The sequence below is a fragment of the Talpa occidentalis genome, unplaced genomic scaffold, assembly GCF_014898055.3.
Source record: "Talpa occidentalis isolate TD23 unplaced genomic scaffold, MPIMG_talOcc4v2.1 talOcc4.9, whole genome shotgun sequence".
NCBI lineage: Eukaryota > Metazoa > Chordata > Mammalia > Eulipotyphla > Talpidae > Talpa > Talpa occidentalis.
In genome coordinates, this window is record NW_023605305.1 from 54,910,454 (window position 1) to 54,932,675 (window position 22,222).

Genomic DNA, 22,222 nt, shown 5'->3' on the forward strand with positions numbered 1-22,222 from the left:
AGCCAGGCAATCTCCAGTTCTAAGAACAAGTCATTTGGCAGATGTACCCAAAAGGATCAAAAGGAAACAATTTATTTGGCAGACACAGAAACTGAAAAGGAAGATCTGATTTTACTAAATAATAAAAATTTGAGATGGAGAATAAGAAGGAGAGCTGAAAGTAAAATTAACAACATACTGGCAATCCAATATATGGCAGTGCAATGACAGAAGAACACAGTTTAATCTGAAAAAAAAAAAAAAAGTCTACATTTGGGGCTTTAGAAGCAAAAAAGTTAAGGTGACATTTTGGAAAGTGTATAGCCCAGCTCTTCTCTAATGCCATACCAACAAGAAAATAGGAGAAATGGGTTACTGAGGTAGAAGCTATTAGCTGAAAGATTAAAGATGAAACCAAACTTCTGGAGAATGAACATTGATAAGTAATAATATTTATAGGGTACTTTTGGCTAAAAAAGGTTTTTGCATATTTTCCCAGTGTTGTACCTATAGAACTTGGGGTCATAGCATACTAATTCGTTTTCATCCTGACTTTAATCAAGCATACTAACACAATCCATGCATCCATAAGCTTTCCAGGAATGAATTGTCATAAATTGTATTACTTGAAAGAAATAGCCCTTGAAGAGCTAACTTTTAGGATTTATAGTTTGAAAATAAAGGCTACCAAAGATGGAAACAAAATGCAAAAATAACTAAAATCAGTTACTGTTCTTAAACAACATGACTACAACTCCAAAATTCCAAGGACAGTACAGGGATACCTAAAGCATTTGGTGCAGTTGTACACACCAGTAAGACAGTATTTCATCTGCTGAGGTGATCTTCAATAGAAAATGCAGTTTGTTAAAGCTCTATCACCTGACAAATATAGGTTTTCTGGCATCTGGCTACCACAAAGCTTTCTACATTGGACCCTTGGAACAGCAGGTAAAGTGAATAAAGCAACTGGGTCCTGGTATTCCTCGAATTTATCTTCAGTAGACTGAATAGTTTACACATATCACAACATTACCCATAACTCTTCTCAAGAAGAGGCTCTTCTGAGAAAATGAAATCTAACTGAAATGGCATAGGAGATAGAAAATTCTTCAATATCCACCTCCAAAGCTGCCTGTTTGGCCTTCTCTTACTCTGTTCTCCTCACCAGGAATGCCTTTTCCACTTTCTCTAGGTCCACACCTTACCTATCATTCAAATTCCAACTTATACCACTACACTACTTCCTATGGAACCTTGAAACATTCACAGCCCCTAATATTCTCTTTCTTCAATAGAAATATCAAAATCAGAATTTATTCTCTCTGCATGAGGAAACATCACTTCTCTCTCTCTCTCTCTCTCTCTCTCTCTCTCTCTCTCTCTCTCTCTCTGTCACACACACACACACACACACACACATTCATACAATGTGTTCTATCTCAATGAGTATGCCATATTTCAATCCAGAAATTAATCTTTCACCAGTCATAAAGTTTTATCAGTACTCCCATGGAAAGCTCTTGAATCTGAGCATTCATAGTCTTCCCCAAAACATCCTCCTACATCAGTTATCTTGACTAATTTAGTTTCTCTCTGATTTATCTCTCAAATCTGCCATTACAACATATTATCTGCAATGAAATCAAAGTGGTCTTTATAAAATGCAAATCAGGTTATGTCACTTACTGCTGGATGAGACATTTCGGTGATTCCCTCTGCTCTCATGATATGGGTTTCAATTTCCCTGCATAGTTTACAAAACTGCAAAATCTGTCCTATGATAGTCTCTAGTCCAGCTTCATTTCTTGCCATTTCCCCAAATCACCATCACTTCCAGATTTTTAAAAGTCCTACAAATGTCTCAAGACTCTTCTCCCTGATTAGCTAACATTTAAATATTCTTCCTATCTTAGATACGAGCTTTAAAAAATCCTCTGAGGCCTCCACATACATATATATACACATATATGTATATTTACATATTTATACACACATACATATGTTCTTCCTTGTGATACCACAGTATTCTATATTACTATCATGTTATTGAGGCAGAACTCTTAGTTGTGAACAATGAAAGCAGCTCTAATCAAAGAAGTACACAAATATTTTAAAAATTAGGTAGATCACTGTAACAGAGTCTCTGGGATGGTTAAAAGGTGGGACTTAGAGACTACCATGTTAGTGATAATTCTGTAGGTTCCACTATGGAATGATTCCAGTGGAGACACTACTGCCTTGGATGGACAGAAACACCACTGATGCTGGGCACTAGGTGGTACTACTAGGAGCTCTGCCCTTTTCTCTAATTGGTGGAAGCCAGGTCACATGTTTGCTCCCTCACTACAAAGCAGGCTGGGAAAGTAAGCTCTTAGCTTTTACCTTGAGGAGTACTCAGATTAATTGTGGGTTTTTTTTTTTTAAGATTTTTTTATTTATTTATTTATACAAACACTGGGTACAGTCAGAAGCGCGAGAGGGTGAGAGAATTCACCAGAGCCAGCGCGGGGAACAGAACAGGCAGACTGACGAAATACACTGCTGAGGGGAGTAGCAGGTGTGGCAGGAGAGGTCTGTGCGCCATGTGGGACCCTTGCTGGTGGCCGGGGATCGAATCAGCATTGCAGAGGCTGCGGCAGCTTCGCAGCCCAGCGCTCAACCGCTGCGCCAGCAGGGAGGCCCTCAGATTAATTGTTATACAGTTTTGTTTAAGAACTCTAGGGTGACTAGACATAAATGCTTATTAAATTTTAAATGGTTAATGAGTTTCTCAAAAAAAAAAAAAGTGTACTTGTCAACTGGCTTACTATGTATCTTGTCTTCTAGAGATTCCTTTGAGCAGTACCATGAATGTGCAGGCAAATAATTGAGGCTTAATAAAAGTGTGTGGAAATATGAATAAAATTATCCTATCTACAGAATTGTTCTATGTACAGAAACACATACGAATGGACAGGAAGTTCAGGTGGAAATTTGGCAAGCATTAGTGACCAGCAAGGATACGAAAAGGATTTCATCCTCTGCCAATCAACTAAAGTCTGCAGTCTGGTTGGAACTAGAGCACTGAGCAGGATCATTAAGGTGAGCAGAGAGGGTTAGAAGTGTTACACTGTGCTTCCACAACACTCCAAGTTTTCCCTATTTTAGCACTTTCAAAGTGTTATTGAATATTTGTTAGTTATTGGTTACCCTTGCAGATTTATAAGATTTATAGAAACAGGAACAGTGCTCATCTCTGTTTCGTTCACGAATTATGTGTAATAGATTCAAAAAAAAATAAGTGAATGAATAAATGAATGAGAGTGAAGATGAGGGAACAGAGGTGGGGGAGAGAGATGAGCACCAGAGAGAGGTACCAGGTTCCAGTGGGGTGACCTGGATCAGCTCAGGCTTACTGCTAACCATTCCCATAGAACTCCTTTCTTTCTAATCTACTTTACAATCTTCTTAGGAAGGATTGAGGTCTCTGGAAAATAGCCAAAAAAAAAAAAAAAAAAAAAACGTTGTGGAAAACATAACCCCAAATAATGCTTAAGTATCAGAAGAATGTGAACACTGAAAGCTACTTCTGTCTTCCCTCAGCTGAGGGGATGGGAAAGGATTCCCAACACCATGACTTTTGGTGGATGTAGAGGGCATATAAAGGCTCCTAACTTATTCTGTACTTGGTGCCAGAACTCTTAGTCCTCCACCAAGAGAAAATGTCCACCCAGTAAGTATCTCTGGGAGATTTTTTTCAGTGCTTTAGTGGGTTGATGGTAACTGGACTTTTCTAGAGCTCCTGAAGAGGACTGATGACCTATTTAGGGAGGCCTGGGTCTTGGTGGAGGAGTTTCTTCCTATTTATATATAGAAGCAAATATCCATAATTCAGGGTTAGGTTACAGTGGGATTTATATGACTTAGACTGGATCTTGGAAGCAGTTCTGAAAATGAAGATTTTAATGATTAGACTTCCACTTCCTGCTCAGCTATTTCCTAGCTATAGGATTTTGGGCAAATTACTTAACTTTTAGAATTCTAGGTTTTTCCATATATAAAATGAATACACTGGTGCTGTGAGATTTAAATGCACTATTAACACACAATATTCTTTTGATGATGTGGGGCACAGAGTAAATGCTTAATAAACTATAATTATGATTTGGGACTCTGGTCAGAGCTCCCACTCTAAGAAGTCAGAAAATAGACCCTAAGAATGGAGGTAGAAAATATGTACACATATTAAACATGACTCTCTTGATCTAATAAAAAAAATTAAAAGTACTTTTAGCTCTTGGGACTAGGTAAAGAAATGAGATAATAGGGAGAAATAAAGGTATAATACGAATGAATAGCAAAGGATGAGGTACTGACCCAAAAAACTGTCTTCTCCCAATGCGTAGGAGTAAAGGGGATTGAAACTGTGAGGCAAGAGAATCAACAAGGAGATGCTGCAAGCTGAGTGGAAGGGTAGAGAGGAGTAATTCTGTCAGAAGGACTGTCAAGAAGAGAACCAGGATCATTTGATTTGTCTTCAGAAATACAGGAAAACTACTGAGGGCAGGATTAAATCCTTGTCACATTAAAATGGAGATCATTTTCCCTGACATCAGAGGAGTAGCACTGACTCTCACAAATCAGTGCTTTCTATACCCCCAAGCCCCATGTGCTCCAGACCAGGCGAGACTGACAGTGATGGATTAGCACAGAGACACAGAGAACTTTTTCTCCTGGAGCTCTGCCTCTGTCTCCTGGCCTTCTTTAAGTATTAACGTTATTCCATCATGCCATTATTGTTCCTCATTATTATACCTTTTCAGAGTCGAGCATCCTGCTGGAGGTTACAAGAAACTGTTTGAAACTGTAGAGGAACTGTCCTCACCACTCACAGCTCATGTTACAGGTTGGTCTCACTAATCTTGAAGTCGTCTTATCTCTGAGATCTCTCTTTTTTGTCTCTTTATTCATTGGCGAAACTCAGTACTGGCTTCCCCTGGGAGTTACAATGAGGAAATCTGAAGGTTTGCATTTTTTTTATCATCCCAAGAACCCATTTCCTCTCATCTACCTTTCCTTTACTTCTCTAATATAGAAAAATCCTACTTAATTGGAATTCCTTGAGGCCTAGACTTAAATCTTTGACATCTTTAAACTAGTCATTGCCTAGTTCAGTGCCTACAATATAGTGAATGTTTTATAAATGTCTGTTCTATAAGTGTCTGGATAAACAAAGGTCCATTGACAAGCATCTGGGAAAGTTACACGAAAGGTTGGTAAATTTCTTTTTTTTTTTTTAAGATTTATTTTTTTATGCATACAAGAGCTGGGGGTACAGGCTAGAGGTGTTGGGGGTGAGAGGATTCACCAGAGACAGAGTGGGGAACAGAACAGGCAGATTGACTGAAATACACTGCTGAGGGGAGCAGCGGGTGGTAAGTCAGTCAGGAGAGATCTGCTGCGCCATGTGGGTAGCTCCCTGGCCAGCTGGGAAATGGAACTCATGCTGCAGAGGCTGTGGACAGCTTCATAGGTTGCTTCTTAATCCCTTGCGCCACCAGGGAGGCCCGGGTGATAAATTTCATGCCAGTTATTTTGGAAGAGTCTTAGTTCAGGGGCCAGACAGATGGAGGGCTGATCGCAGCTCTATGACTATAAGCTGCACATCATCCAAGTTACTTAAACTTTCTAAGCCTCAATTCCCTCAACTACCAAAAACCAAAGTTTACCTCATAGAGATGTTCTGAAGATTAAATGAGAGAATGAAAACAGATTCACCCAGTATCCAACACAAGTGTTCAATAGATAATAGTTATTGTTACTATTGTTATCATTATCTAAAGACACACAACGAACCACACAGCATCCTTGCTTAGACAGGAGTTGTGGGAAGCGCCAAATACTGGCAAGTCTTTCCACCCAATTTACTCTTCTGCAAAATAAAAGGGATGAGTCAAATGTTCTTTCTCAATTAGACTCTGAAGCTAACAAGCTAGGTTCTAACAATTAACATTACTTTTAGTTAGCCAGGCTTTCTTTTCAAGTATTTTTTTAGGCTTATAAATCCTTATCAAGTGGGCTGTAAATTTAAGCTATAGGAAATAACACATTTGTTTAAAAAAAAACAAAAAACAAAAAAAGCAATTGCTGCCAAACACTGTACTTTCAATTGGATGAAAGGATATTAACCTAACTGCTTAAACCGAAAGAACTTAAGGTCTTTCTTGTGTCCTCATTTTGCAGATGAGGACACTGAGGCCCAGATATGACACATGGCAAATCCTAAACCAGAACCAGATTCCTGACACCCAGCCCCGTGTACTTTCTGCTACTGCAGGCTGCAAAATACAGCAGCCCATGCCCTCAAAGAGGTGTAGCTACAGACGTTTAAAAGCCAGTATTCTTGTTGTTTCATTTAAGGGATTTCTTCTGTAAGTGCACTTATTTTAAATGTCTTGATCTTTGCTCCTCTTACCCACACTCATCAAAATATGTCAAAGAAATTTGAAATTCTTCTTAAAAGAAAGATGGTAAAAAAGCAAATGTATTGGTTTCTGAGGAAATCTGTTAGGTGGAAAATTCCATTCCCTTCAAGATGCTTTTTCCCTTCTCTAATCCTTTAGTGAAACCCTGAGACAATGCCACATTTCCCCTACTTGCTCTCCTAGTGATAGGGAGGCAAGTCCTTAGGAAAGAGTATGTCCTAACTGCCACCCAGTGTGAGAACTGGGAATGAAAATCATTGCTAGTTTTGTAAAGAAGAAGCTCTCCCACTGGGCTGCTAATAGCTACAGCACATACCAGGGCTGAGTCTAGGCAAGAGCAGAAGTAACAAACAAGATCTGTATCCTACCTACATCACAGGCAGGATCCCACTCTGGCTCACTGGCAGTCTCCTTCGATGTGGGCCTGGACTCTTTGAAGTTGGGTCTGAGCCGTTTTACCACCTGTTTGATGGGCAAGCCCTTCTGCACAAATTTGACTTTAAAGAAGGACACGTCACGTACCATAGAAGGTAAAAGAGGACTTGATTCCATTCTCCCTACCCCCAGAGATGAAGCCTTGCTCAGCTCCTCTCTGTTGTGCTTTTCAACCTTCTTAAACCAAGAGGGCACTTATTTCTTCACTCATTTCTTCTCAGAATCCTCCGGGGCAGTGTGAATGCATGGACACCAGGGAGCTATACTCTGGGGTAAAGAAGCTGCTAAGAACTAGGGTTTCGGCGTCTGATATGTCTGGCTTCAAGACACCATGTGTCAGCTAATCTCTAATTCTTTGCTTTGTTATCTATAAAATGGGAGAAATAATAGAATCTACTTTATTACAAGAATTAAATGAAAACACAATACCTCACATATAGGAAGCATTCAGCAATAATCACAGCTATTATTACAGTTATTACATGATAATCAGAAACACCACTGGGATGGAAGAAGGCATGACACAAAGGAAGTAAGGACCAAATATGTATTAATAATACTGATACAAAGGAGAGTTTTCTTAAAAATAGGAGAATATAGCTAAAAGGTTTGAGGGATTAAGCTGTCACTCCAGGAAGCTCCCATTAACACCACAATAAATAGTTTGCCTTGTGCTTTAATATTCAGACCTGTTAGTAGCTTGATTAATGGCCACAGATTTTATTTACTGGAAAGAGACTTTAGAAGGAGGAGTAAATGGACGCTTGGAATAGTCAGGATACGTTAGAATGCAATAGTAGAGAAACAGATGACCTCAGGCAAAAAATTATCTATGAAAGTCAATTTTGGAGGGCAGACAATACTTTGATTTGCCTTTTAAATGCCTTGGTACTTGTTCATCTTTATGAAAGTAAAAAATCAGATTTCAATTAGCTCTCCACATAAGAAATTCTAGGCAATGTCTGTGTGAGACTGGATTCAAGAATACCTACTTTATTTTTTTTTTAAGATTTATTTGTTTATGCTTACAAGAACTGTGGTACAGGCCAGTGGTGTGGGGGGTGAGAGGGTTCACCAGAGACAGAGTGGGGAGCAGAACAGGCAGAGCTACTGAAATACACTGCTGAGGGGAGCAGAGGGCAAGTCATGAGAGGTCTGCTGTGCCATGTAGGTCACCTCCCTGACCAGAGATTGAACTAGTGTTGCAGTGGCTGCGGATAGCTTCATAGTGCTATGTCCTAACCCCTTGCACCACCAGGGAGGCCCAAGAATGCCTATTTTTAAAAGCCATAAAATTAATTTTGGGGGGGAGAAAATGTGTTTATTTTTGTCAGTTTTAGGAAAATACAACATGTTAAATTTTTTTTCTTTTTTTTTCTTTTTATATTCCCCATATAATTGCAACCCCAATTTTAACCCCAGTCCCTCCTTCCCCCCCTCCAGAGTGTCTCATAGTTGTTTGCTGATTTTGATTTTTTTCTTTCTTATAGTTATTCTTTTTCCTGGTCCATATTTAGGTTTTCTAGATTCCTGTTATGAGTGAGACCATCCGGTATTTTTCTTTTTCTTTCTGGCTTATTTAGCCGAGCAACAGCATATTAAATTTTAAGAAAAATTCAAGAAGGACATTAGAGATATTCAAATATATCTCAACACCATGGCCTATATTTCCCGAGGAAGAATAGGTTGATGGGTTATAAGTTCAGAGGTCCTGTGGTGGCTGAGTGTTATAATATAGAAAGATATGTTTTCCAGCTTTGGCAACATGAGTTCTAACCCAGCTACGCCACATATGCTAATAACTTAATTTCTCAGAGCTTTGATTTCCTCATGTCACTGTGAAGTTTAGAAGACATAAATTGAAATTTATGGTTCATTGTTTCTCCCTTGGTCACCTGAGGAAGTAACTGGGCAAAATTCTTCATTGTTCATGTGATGGATGTATGATAAAGAGTAGAATGACCAATCTAAGTTCCATGTGGACCATGCTGTCTATGACCTTTCCCCAAATCTCAATGTCCTTTAGGTTCATCCGAACTGATGCTTATGTACGGGCAATGACTGAGAAAAGGATTGTCATAACAGAATTTGGCACCTGTGCTTTCCCAGATCCCTGCAAGAATATATTTTCCAGGTTACTGAAACCACATTGCCTGTTATTAGACACTCTACATTAGTCCTTTTTCTCTCATGGCTTGAAATTTATTGGACTGAAAAATCCATTTGCTTCTGCAGGTTTTTTTCTTACTTTCGAGGAGTGGAGGTTACTGACAATGCCCTTGTTAATATCTACCCAGTGGGGGAAGATTACTATGCATGCACAGAGACCAACTTCATTACGAAGATTAATCCTGAGACCTTGGAGACAATTAAGCAGGTAGGACAAACTGCTCAGGCAACATTCCTCAGGAATTTAGAATTTGCAACTTGGAATTAAATCAACTGTGCAATTTGGTGGAAAGAACATGAGAGCCAGATAAGTTTCAGATCCTTGCTCTGTCATCAGTTACTATCTCTGTAACATAGGGCAAACCTTGATTCTTCATCCCTGAAATTTTAAACACACTGTGGATTGGAGGAAAACCATTTAAAAAGACTAACATATTCATTTGTGACACAAATATTTACTAGTCCCTTCCATGTTCCAGAACTTATACCATATGCAATGTCATACCAGTGAGTAAGTAACAGTCCCTGCCTTTCATGGCTTTTGTAGGCTAATGTGGACCTAGCATGTATGTGGTACTCAAAAAATTGTAGCAACTAATACTGTTAACTCTGCCATTCATGGTAAGCATGTTGCACAAATCTACCTACCCCTTCTTGTGGACATTTTCATTAGAAGTAAAACTATATCAGCAATTTTATACAATTCAATCTAATACAATTTTTCCAAGATTCAAGATTATTATTCATTTGAGGGCAGCTAATTTGTGCAAAAGAATAACGAATCAAAGCAGTATATAGTATACATCAGTTAAAGAACCCAGTCAGAGAGAACTCTCATCTTCCAGAAGCAGGAAGGGTTAGCATATGGGTTAGAGGAGAGCTCTGCACTGAAGACTGAAGAGAATTCAGTTAGAACTAAAATAGTGTAATGCCCAGAGAGATGGAAAGAAAGAGAAAATGCACTTGGGGTGGAGGTATAAACAGTAGTAGTGAGGTCAGATCCAGGTACCAACGGTGTAAATTTATCTTTTTCTTATCACAGATGATATTTACTCTTCCTCCATAGGTAGATCTTTGTAACTACATCTCTGTCAATGGAGCTACTGCTCATCCCCACATTGAAAGTGATGGAACTGTTTACAACATTGGCAATTGCTTTGGGAAAAATTTTTCAATTGCCTATAGTGTTATAAAAATTCCTCCATTACAAGCAGGTCAGTTTGCCAATTTAACTCTTCTTAAAGTGAGTGTCTATATTGTAGAAAATTATTAGAAATTCAGGATGCCAGACTGCAATAGCATTTGAGACACAATTAAATTACTGTTGTATTTTAGGATAATTGCTCTTACTACTACTCTACTAGGAAACCAATGCCTAAGGGCACCAAGGCAGGAAATAACAACTTGAAAATACAGAAAACAAGTGGTCAAATTCTATTCCATGTTTTACATACATAGTATATATGTGGATTTGAGAATAGAAGATTTAGGTTCAACTCAAGTAAGCATTTATTAAACACTTATTCATGTGCTGGGAAAAATTAAATTTTTAAACAAATATATGTTCACAATAATAGCATACACACATATATTTATAAGTGTACTAAATATGTAGAGTGTGTTTAATTTCTGAACTGCAAACAAATCTATCAATTCACATTAATATAGAGAAAGACTATTACAACAGAAAGCAGAATACTTTTTAGAATTTTCCATTTATTGCCAGAAATTCTTGATGATAGACTTATTTGAACGTACATTGATTTTTGTTAAATATTGCTTAGAGTAGTTATTAAAGCTTAGACTCTGGATTAGCAGAGCCACCCGCAAATCTGTTAGAAATAAAAATCTTGAGCCCAATCTGAGGCAGGGTGAATGAATAATTATGGTGGGAGACCCACAATCAGTACTTTAAGACTCTCTTTTTGTGATTCTGGCACATACTAAAGTTTGACGACTACTGATTCAGTAGTAAATAAATTTTAATGCACATAAGAATATTGTACAGGGCTATTGACACAGCCCTGCCTATACTACATTTTATAGGCAATTTAGGAGATTGTAAAAGTCATTTTGACCATACTAAAGTTTTACTTTACTTCCCTGACTTAGAACTCACCTTCATTTGTTGTGAGACTAATCTACACTATTCTGCCTGCTGCAATGCTATGTTAGTGCAATTTTCCAAATCTGCTGCTATTTAGATTTTCCTGGGTGATTGCAATTTCACAGAAAATTTTGTTAAGAAATTCAAATGACTAGTACATGAAAATAAACTAAAAAATGTCAAGATCTGACATGCATTTTTTGTTTGCATAAACTGTTTTAAATGCTTTGTGTTTAACAAAAGAAAAAAAAGAAGCTGTTCTTAAGCCTTTTAAAATCACTTTATTTCAGACAAGGAAGATCCAATAAGCAAGTCAGAGGTCATCGTACAATTCCCCTGCAGTGACCGATTCAAGCCATCTTATGTCCATAGGTAATTGGAAGGCCTGCTATAAATCTTCAGGAAAACTTAAGTTTAAAATCTACTTTATGTACCTTTGATACCAGTCTTGATCATAACATTTTCTTTCAGAAATCCAAATTTAAAATGTAATTAATTTCCTATAGACTCTGTTGACTCATGTAACTAAGCATACCTTATGTGTATATACTTCTTTGTGATTTGAAAATCAACCTTTCCCATTCAAAGTCCATCTTGTGTCTCTGAACAGTTTTGGTTTGACTCCCAACTATATTGTTTTTGTGGAGACACCAGTCAAAATTAACCTCCTAAAGTTCCTTTCTTCATGGAGTCTTTGGGGAGCCAATTACATGGATTGCTTTGAGTCCAATGAAACAATGGGGGTAAGTCTTACAGTTATTTACCAGGTTTATGTTTCTGGAGAAAGTATGTTCCATAATGTACACTTTTTTCCTTGTTAAATGCATCAAAATATTGTCCTCACTTTTCTAGGTTTGGCTACATATTGCTGACAAAAAAAGAAGAAAGTATCTTAATAATAAATATAGGACCTCTTCTTTTAACCTCTTCCATCACATCAACACCTATGAAGACAATGAATTTCTGATTGTGGATCTCTGTTGTTGGAAGGGGTAAGGAAGGATGTTGGTTGAAATGTTGCCTGGTAGCTCCTGAAAATTAGGGACCTTTTCCAAGATGATTCCATCTTTGCAAATTAGAGTCACATCTTAAAAAGCATTAAATATGCTTAAATCCCAAAATATAATTGAGAAAGCAGAAGGGAATTCAGGTAATCAGAAATACCCACCACACATTTTTTTTTTAGAATTCATTTATTTATTTATGCATACAAGAGCTGGGGTGCAGGTCAGAGAGGAGTGGGTGAGAGGATTCACCAGAGACAGAGTTGGGAACAGTACAGGCAGACTGACTGAAATACAGTGCTGAGGGGAGCAGCAGGCAAGACAGGAGAGGTTTACTGTGCCATGGGGATGCTCCCTGGCCAGCCAGGGATCGAACTTGTGCTGCAGAGGCTGTGGATTGCTTCATAGTGCTGTATCTTAACCCTTTGCACCACCAGGGAGGTCCCAATACCCACAAATATATATATATTTATATATATATATATATATATATATATATATATATCCCCTGAAAATACAAATAGAAAAAGAATAATTGATGAAGAAACAGAATAGGAAGTATTGAAGTTTGCTGTTATTTAATCATATACACGAGGCAGATTTCTTTGTTTTCACCCAATGGGGGAAGGAGGAAATAGTTCTAATATGCCTGGGTCATTAGCAGTTTCTGAGCTGGGGAATAAGAATACTCAGGCACTTGTGCTTTCAAAAGACATGAATCATCTCTCTAAAATTATTTGTATTTGTGCTCATTCTTGACTTCTTACTTTTACAGGTTTGAATTTGTCTACAATTATTTATATTTAGCCAATTTACGTGAAAACTGGGAAGAGGTGAAAAAAAATGCTAGAAAGGCTCCCCAGCCTGAGGTTAGAAGATATGTACTTCCTTTGAATATTGACAAGGTAACTGCCATCTACGAGATTTCAGATATAACCAGGATGTTTCATCTCACTCAGGATTTTATGCTTTTTTATGCTTATACATATAGATTCTTGAAATTTCAGAGCTGGAAGGAGCTTTAAAAATAAACTAATTCAACTCCTCTAGTTTTACAAATGAGGAAATGAACTTACAAAAATGGCATGATTTAGCAAAAGCAAACTGCGGCAGAGCCAAAATGAAAACTAGGTTTTGAGTTTAAATCTGCTATTCTTTCATTTACAAAATACTTTTAATACTTTCTCAGTGAATAGTGCAGACCACTGATTCCTGGGGTCTTTTGTCAATAATAAACATAAATTAATTCATAATTTGAAATTCTAGAGAAATGAAACATCAAAAGGTGTTCTTATTAGGAAATAACCCATTATTTTAGTTTTCTACAAATCTTCTTAAAATATCACTAGAGCATAAAAAGTACTAAAAGTTTTAGATATCACTTTATTTCTACCTTGGCTCCCTGTATTCAGTGACTGTCTTTATAGAATATCAGAGCAATAAAGATTTTTTTAGTTTGATCGAAATGACCATCAAAGTAAGAAAAATAAAATTTCACAATAGATGCATGAGAATACACTTTCTTTCATGTCTATATGAAACATATACACAAAAGTGGTTGAGGCAGCTACATGGAATATAAAACATTGTACCCAAGGCTTAGATCAGATGCAGTGGGAAGTTAACTTGATTTGGAACCAGACTACTGCTGTAAAGTAAGCTACTTTAAAGAATGAGAAAGGAAAAGGAGATTTAAATGGGGCATTACAATTAAGTAAAAGCTTCTACAAAGGCAGAAAGGAACATATGAACACGTGTATATATTACACACACATATATGTATATACATACACACAGACATACACACACACACACACACACACACACACACACACACACATATATATATATATTAAAAGTGCAGAAAGAAGGGAATTAGGGAACCAGAATAGGAGACAATTAAAATCATTCAGTTTATAGAAAATGTAGTGGTAGTAGAAAACAAACACAGACAAAAATGAGAGTTCCTGCAAGTGGAATTAAGAGAATCTTGCATTTGATTGGATGGCTGGATGAATTAAATCTTAGACATATAAATGCTCATAGAGATCCTTTAAGTCTATATGTCTAGACTAATGCCTTTGGAAATTGGGAATATTTCAAGTAGGGCAGGTTTGGAAATAAACATGAATTGTAGAACTATGAGGAAGAAGAGATAATGGGTAAAAGCAATGACATAAGTCAAACAGACTCTGGCTCAATTTTAAGTTCTGCCATTTATCAACTGTGAAATTTTCAGTTAATTTTATTAACTTTAAATTTTCTTTCCTTACACCCATCTTATAGGATTGTAATGATCAGTAAATGAGGTGAAACATGTCAAGCACTAAATATAGTCCCTGACACAATTTGTTAAATTTGATAAACTTGATGATAAACTTGTTATCATCATCAACATCAAAACATCTTCTTGAAGGTGTCTTTTGGGCTCTCATATATAGGTGCAGGACTTTGTGAGACAAATTAGGGTTGTAAGAAAAGAGTTGGTAGTTATTGGCATTGAAATGATGATCAAACATATAAGAACAGATAAATGAGACTGCTAGCAGGAAAAAAATCATACTTCAGAGTAAGTTTTCTAAAAGAAATAAACAAATTGCTTATTTTTAAAATGAGAAAATTGATAGCTAAAAAATGCTAAAAGAGAAGAAATGAAGCAAAGAATTTTGGGTAATGCCCATATGCAGAAAGTGATAGGAAAATGGACAAAAAAGAAAAAGGAAAAAGTGCCAAAGACCCTGAGTTACAGTTGATGTCACATAGGATAGGGCAAATGAGCGTTTCATTGGTGTCCTCTGATTTCGATAAGTTGAAAAGGATAAAGAATGAAACAACAGATTTGGTGATGTCCAAGAAAATAGGGTGAGAGAGGCAGAAATAGGTGCCAAGGTAGTGAATTTGTGAGACTGTGGAAGCAGTGACTGCAGTCTATGCTTCTAAGAGTTCAAAAGGAAGCAATCAATCATAAATTAGGGGAAGGTGAGATAATGAACAGATTAAGGGAGGGCAAAGAAGAGGAAAGAATATAAGATGCCTGAAGTTCCTAGTTTACTGATTAAGATAATGACAATCTCTTTAAATGTATCTTTATTCTTTTTCAATAAGTAGCACATTTAAGGAGTTGAAAGGCCAAAATTACATACGAAGGGATACACTGCAAAGGCTCACTCCAACTTCTATCTGCATTTGTTCCTTTTTCTTTCCCTTCATTTCCTATGTAGGAGTTTTCAGTCTTCCATTTATTTGTTTATGCAAACATAAGGAAATACAAATATACATATATATATTTATTATTTCCCATTACACAAAATTGGCTTTCTATATCCATTATTTAGTTCCTTGCCTTTGAGATTGAACAATGTATTCTGAAGATTTTGCTTTTTTCAATTGCACAGTATTCTTTGTGTGAGCATACACAAAGGTCCCTTAATGCTGAACTAGAGTTGTTTTCCATCTTTTGCTATTACAGATAATATAACAAGGAATAACTCTGCTTGTATATTATTTTGTCTATGTGCAATCATATTAATGAGATAGATTCTCAGAAGTGAGATTACTTCACTAAAGGATAAATGCAGTTGTTTAAAAAACAAAGAAGGCAGGAGTCGAAAGGAAGAGACTGCTTTTTTATTTTTAAAGATTTATTTATTTATATATACAAGAAATGGGGTACAGACAGGCCAAAGGTGTGGAGGGTGAGAGGATTCACCAGAGACAGATTGGGGAACAAAACACGCAGATTGACTGAAGTACACTGCTGAGGGGAGCAGCAGGCAAGATAGGAGAGGTCTGCTGCTCCATGTGGGTAGCACCCTGGCCAGCTGGGAATTGAACTCGTGCTGCAGTGGCTGCACAGAGCTTCATAGGTTGCGTCTTAACTCCTTGTGCCACCAGGGAGGCCCAAGAGACTGCTTTTTGAGGAAGACAAAGATGATGTTAAAAATTTCTTCATTACAAAGTAATTTAATAGTTAAATAAGATAGAACAGCAAAATAATTAAACTGAAACATCACCTAGTATGTTTGACATAGACATTCAAACTTTTATGTATGTCATATAAGTCATACATATAATAATTATATGTATGTCCAACATGTCATAAACATGTTTATGACACATATCACTCTCTTTTTCCTAACATCACCACTAAGCATTGAAGCCTCATTTCACAAAATTTCATAAAATCTATTCCTCTGTTTATACCTCATTTCCCAATCCTTTTCTACCCTGAAAATCTTTCATTATTTCCTCTTAATTCATCACACATTACCAAAAATTTCCCATTATCCTCTTCTCACAGTGTTTCCTCTACCTTCATTCTTTAACCAAACTCTGGTTCTCTCTAAAGGACATTGGTATGTCCTGCAGCAATATCCAGGGGTGGCATTTCCTCCTCCTATGGCCAGAGTTGGGATAGGTGTCCTCTTTATTTTTCATTGCATCTTCCAGACCACTGTTCCTTCCCTCCACCCTTTATAGCTCCCAATTCTTAATCTCATTTCAGCCAAATATATAGCCACGTGGTATCTACACATGTATACCCCTCATTATTGTCGTCATCCACTAGCCACCACGCTCCCCCTCCCAGCTTAATGTCACATTCCCCAGATCTACTCCAGACCCTTGATGATTTAAATATATACATCACAGGACCTCCCTGGTGGCACAAGGGGTTAAGACACAACCTATGAAGCTAACTGCAGCCACTACAGCATGAGTTCTATCCCCAGCCAGGGAGCAACACATATGGCGCAGCAGACCTCTCCTGACTTGCCCGCTGCTCCCATCAGCAGTGTACCTTGGTCAATCTGCCTGTTTTGTTCCCCACTCTGTCTCTGGTGAATCCTCTCACCTGCCACCAACACCTCTGGCCTGTAACCTCATTCTTGTATGCATAAGTAAATAAATCTTTAAAACAAATAAATGAATGAATGAATGAATGAATAAATAAATAAATAAATAAATAAATAAATAAATACAGACATCACAGGTGAGTCATCCAAAAACTTCTCTCAGTTCCTTGACCTCTCCCATCACTCTGGTTTTCAATTACCTCAACCACTTACTCCCAATGGTCATATCCTTGACCTTGTAACTACCTCTGACCATGCCTCTTCCATTTTAGTTTCATGCATGACAGAGTCTGATTGCTACCGTTCAAGATTGCTTCCCCTACCATGATACCCACTAGGAACCTCCAATCCATTAAATCTACTACCATCTCACAATTCCTCCCTCACTCCTTATCTTCCCTCCTTACTCAATTAAAATTCCATGGTTAATAATTATAATCACCTCATGTATAGATCTTCATTTCTCTCCTCTCTTTCTTACTTTGTCAGACTCATTTGTCAAAATCACAATCCTAGTTAAATTCAGCTCTCCACCCACTCCATACTTATACCTCTGAGGCTGAAATTAAGTGCTAAAAACACTCAATCATGTTAATTGGACCATTTTTAAATGTATGACCACAAACCTTAGGGCTATATTTCCTAACTTCATTTACTCTCCCACCTTTCAAGTTAAATATTTCACACCTTTTTTCTTAAAATTTCTAACACCTCCCACCTCCACACTCAAGCTCAGCTGTTGGCTTTGCTTCCTATTTCACTGAAACAAATGAAAGGAATCAGAAAAGAACATAGATTTCTGCCACCACATTTACCCACCCACTAGCATCTGTACTCATACCGAATTAACCATCATCCTATCCAGAACTAGTCCCTCCATCTTTCTTCACCCACTCAAGGACATTACTCAAGCAATTCCTCCCCCTCGTCTCCTGTATCATCTCTCTCCTCCCCTTGTCATTGGACCACTCATATCATGCCGTTATTTTACACTCCTACAAATCCTTCTCTTGACTCCTTTTGCTCCCACCTGCACTACTCTCATTTTGTTCCTAGCAGATCTCTTAATGTTGGAAGGCACCAGAACTCAGCCCCTCATTCTATCTTCTATTTGTACATTAATTCCCTTTGTAAAATTCCATGCTTTAAATCAACCTACATTTATATTTTCAACTTTCATTTTAATTCAAGATTCATTGATACTATTGCCAAATCCATGTCTCCATTTGGATGTCCAATAAACATCTCAGGCTTTGCAAGACACAATTAAACTTTCATCTTTCCCTACCAGAAAATTTATATGACTTGACTTGCCATAGTCTCCATCTCTGTTGTGGTATCTACCTTTAATTGTTCAGGCCAAACACCCTGATGTCATAATTTATTCCTCTCTTAATTCATGCTTCTTTCCCACCCCTTACCTTATCTCTCAGGAAATCCTCTTGATTCCAACTTGCACTTCTCTCTAGCTACTAGCCTAGTCTAAACCATTGTTTTCTCCTGACTATACTACTACAAGACAAAAATGGCCTCCCTACACTTGTATTTCACCTACTGCCAAGAGCACTCTTAACAGAGGAGCCAGAGTGATCTTTTTAAAAATAAAACATAGCTTATCACTCCTTTGTTAAACACTCTAATGGCTTCCCATCTTCCCATATTTCACTCACAGAAAGACTTTAGTCTTCACAAAGGCCTACAAGGTTCTACATAATCTGGTTCTACATAATCCATTTCCCCTCTACACTTCATTTCTTCTGTTCTTCACCATGTTCAGACAGTTACAATTTCATTGGTATCTTTAGTTCTTCTCAAGTACATTTGGCATCCTCCTATCTCAGATCTTTGTATTATTTGTTCTCTCTACTTGAACACTCTTCTTCATTGTTGTCTCAGCTTTCACCCACCCTGACTATTTATTAACATTTCAACCCATCTCCCCTTCACCCTTCTGATTTCCCTTACTCTGCTCTGTTTTTTCTCCTCACATTTCTGCTGTACTTGCTTCATCTATTAATTATATTTATTATGTCCCCAACCTAAAATGTAAGCTGCACAAAGACAAGAAGTTTATTCTCTGAAATATACCATGTACATATACTCAAATATTTAATAAATTAATTAATATATAAATATGTTCTTAAAAAGAGCTCATGGTATCCATTCCATTCATAAACTTTCCTTTAAAATTGTGTGTATGTGTTGAGAAGCAATGGAGAACAAGAGATCTTAAAGAACATTTGATCTAGTCATCTTTCTATGTATTTTTTTCCTTTTGACAAAATAACTGTGATATTTTTCAAACATCAAAATATACCCTTATTATAAAAGAGAGAAATACTACAAATAGATCCCTTGGTGGTTGAGGTTTAATTGTTCTGTAGAAAAAATAATTTTTTTCTCAGATACCCTTCCTCAGAGCCCTAAATTTTACTTAAGAACTGTCTTCTTTTAGAAATGAGATTGAGGGTCCAAGAAGTTATGCGACTTTGCCAGTGATACACAGGCAGTGACTGACAAAGACACAGACAGCTTTCCCAGTCATGTCTCTAGGTCCCCATCTAGAGTTTTCCTGGCACTGTTCCTCCTATATGTTGATTTAAGAAATTAGATCTCAGGAGACAAAACTCAGGAAGACTGTATTTATGGTTGCTTGATGTTCTTTCCTGCTCATGGAGGTTTCTGTCATCTTCTTTCTTAGGCTGACACAGGCAAGAATTTAGTCACTCTCCCCAATACCACCGCCACTGCAATTCTGTGCAGTGATGAGACCATCTGGCTGGAACCTGAAGTTCTCTTTTCAGGGCCTCGCCAAGGTGAGGTGATTTAGAGAAAAACCCAACATGAGAAAGAATAAAATACTGCATTCAAAGAGATTAACTGAGTTTGCCTAACATGTACTCTCCTTTGTAGCATTTGAGTTTCCTCAAATCAATTACCAGAAGTATGGTGGGAAACCTTACACATACGCCTATGGACTTGGCTTGAATCACTTTGTTCCAGACAGGGTAATTAAACCGTCTTACTAATATTAGAACAGTACTTTGAGTCATATACCAGTCAAGTGAAGAATACTGGTTAATTGATTTACTTTTCTTTCTTACAAGCAGCTCTGTAAACTGAATGTTAAAACTAAAGAAACTTGGATATGGCAAGAGCCTGATTCATACCCATCAGAACCCATTTTCGTTTCTCACCCAGATGCCTTGGAAGAAGATGATGGTAATGCAAGCAATGGATAAATCTGAACACTCTTTTTATTGGAATTTCATATGTTAATTCACTAAGAGAGGAGTCACACCGATTATTCAGAAATGATCCTTAATACCACAGAATGACATAGCACTAAGGAAGTTAAGCCTATTGCAAATGTGTTTCATATTGTGGTCATATTTCTGGAAAAAATTCTAATGTACCATCTGCTGTCATGACAGAACATCACTGCCTGCTCTAGATGACAGAGAGAGAAAGAAACAGAAATGTGAATTCTAGGTTTTTGCCTTTTCTGACTTATATACATTTCTGAAAAAGCTCGGCATTCTAAAGTAGAAAATTGAGTATTCTAACAGATAAAAGAAAATGAGAATACAGCTTTATTTTATAACTCTGCATTTGGCTTTTAATTTAGTTAGCTAGGGTTGGAAAGATCCAGAGCTACTCCCTAAAGTACAGCAACTCAATTATAAAGCATTAGTCTTAGTTAACTTCTGGTTAGCTGGGGCAGGGAGGTAGACTATACTCCCTGGGATTAAAATATAAAAGCCACAGAGAAATGAATAAAATAAGGCATTGTAAAGTCATTTCATGCTAAATTATTTTACATATACATCCCTTACAGTCAAAACTGTAAAAGGTTTTTCTCATTTTATTTGGAGGAAGCAATCTGCCAACAAGAGATAATACCTTATTGTTTTCAAACCCCTTTAATATGTATTTTTCTTTTGACTGTCACAGTACTTTTTTTTACAATAGACAAAAAAGGTGTTAAATCTTATGTTAGCAATAAAAACACAGATCTATTCATTCAATCAAATATAATGAACACCTGCTATGTTCTAATCATTGTAGTAGACTATTGGGATATAACAATGGGCAAGATATATTGGTCACTCCCTTCCCAGAATTCAGTTTGAATTTAAAGAGTTTAAAAGAACGTTTTAGAGTGGCCACCCAACCAGATGGTGAGAGAGTCAGGACAAGATGTCAATTTATATGGTTTAGTTTGGTTTGCTTTGGTTTTTGTAATACCTCCTATTTTATTTCAATGACATTTAATATATAGTCCTTGATTCTCTTCTCCACATTCCCTAATATCCTTCTCATTAACAGGTGTGGTTCTGAGTGTGGTGGTAAGCCCTGGAGCAGGACAACAGCCTGCTTATCTCCTGATTCTTAATGCCAAGGACTGGAGTGAAGTTGCCAGAGCTAAAGTGGAGATTAACATCCCTGTCACCTTTCATGGACTGTTCAAAAATTCCTGAGCACATTTTAGCAAGATTTGTTTCTGGAGACAAAACCAAGAAAAACATAGATTTAAAATCAAATTCTCCCCAATCTTAGCTTGCTGTATTACATGGTTTTAAATTACAGAGATACACAATTCTGCAATGTTTTAAAGAAAGTAAGAGTTGAGTAAACTACTCCATTTTCTTAAAAAAAAAAAGTATATAGTTAGATAATCTGAGTTTCTCTGAGATAGAAAGATCTTAAGTAAAATCTCTTTATATATTTAACAATCAAATAGAAAGTGAATGTGGGTTTATTAAATTGTTTTTATTCCTGTTATAAAAGTATATTTTAGGGACCTATCTGCTTCAATTATTTTTCAACATTTAAAAGTCAAAGTCCTCTACACTGATTTGTATGTGACTTTGCCAACGCAAGGCAGTATCATGCAAGGAGACTTAATTACTAAATGTCAAACCAAACTTTTTCTCAAGCTGGGGACTATTATCTAAGAGTAATTATGTTAATTGTATGCATATATGTTACTTCTCAGAGATTCTCAAGCTTTATGAAGTTTAACATTTCCATTTCACATAGGCAATTACTACCATTTCTGATTTCACAGAGAGGAAACTTATCTCTAAGCAACAGAGGACTCTCAACCAAATAACATCTCAGAAGTTAAACTAGCTATTAAAAGCTTAAAATAACATCAAAGTTATTACATATAGAAGTGACTATAATTTTCTGAAAAATAGCATA

General features: G+C 36.9%; 1 protein-coding gene across 1 annotated transcript; it reads left to right on the forward strand.

Annotated features, from left to right (window-relative positions):
* Positions 1 to 3,638: 3,638 nt before the first annotated feature.
* RPE65 (retinoid isomerohydrolase RPE65) lies at positions 3,639 to 21,870 on the forward strand. The gene is made up of 14 exons (XM_037499831.2): positions 3,639 to 3,694; positions 4,785 to 4,867; positions 6,826 to 6,976; positions 8,908 to 9,015; positions 9,117 to 9,258; positions 10,117 to 10,264; positions 11,448 to 11,529; positions 11,768 to 11,900; positions 12,010 to 12,149; positions 12,937 to 13,066; positions 19,716 to 19,830; positions 19,928 to 20,022; positions 20,125 to 20,236; positions 21,344 to 21,870. Exons 1-14 carry the CDS (start codon positions 3,684 to 3,686, stop codon positions 21,493 to 21,495), a joined length of 1,602 nt encoding a protein of 533 aa, XP_037355728.1. The 5' UTR covers positions 3,639 to 3,683; the 3' UTR covers positions 21,496 to 21,870.
* Positions 21,871 to 22,222: the final 352 nt, after the last annotated feature.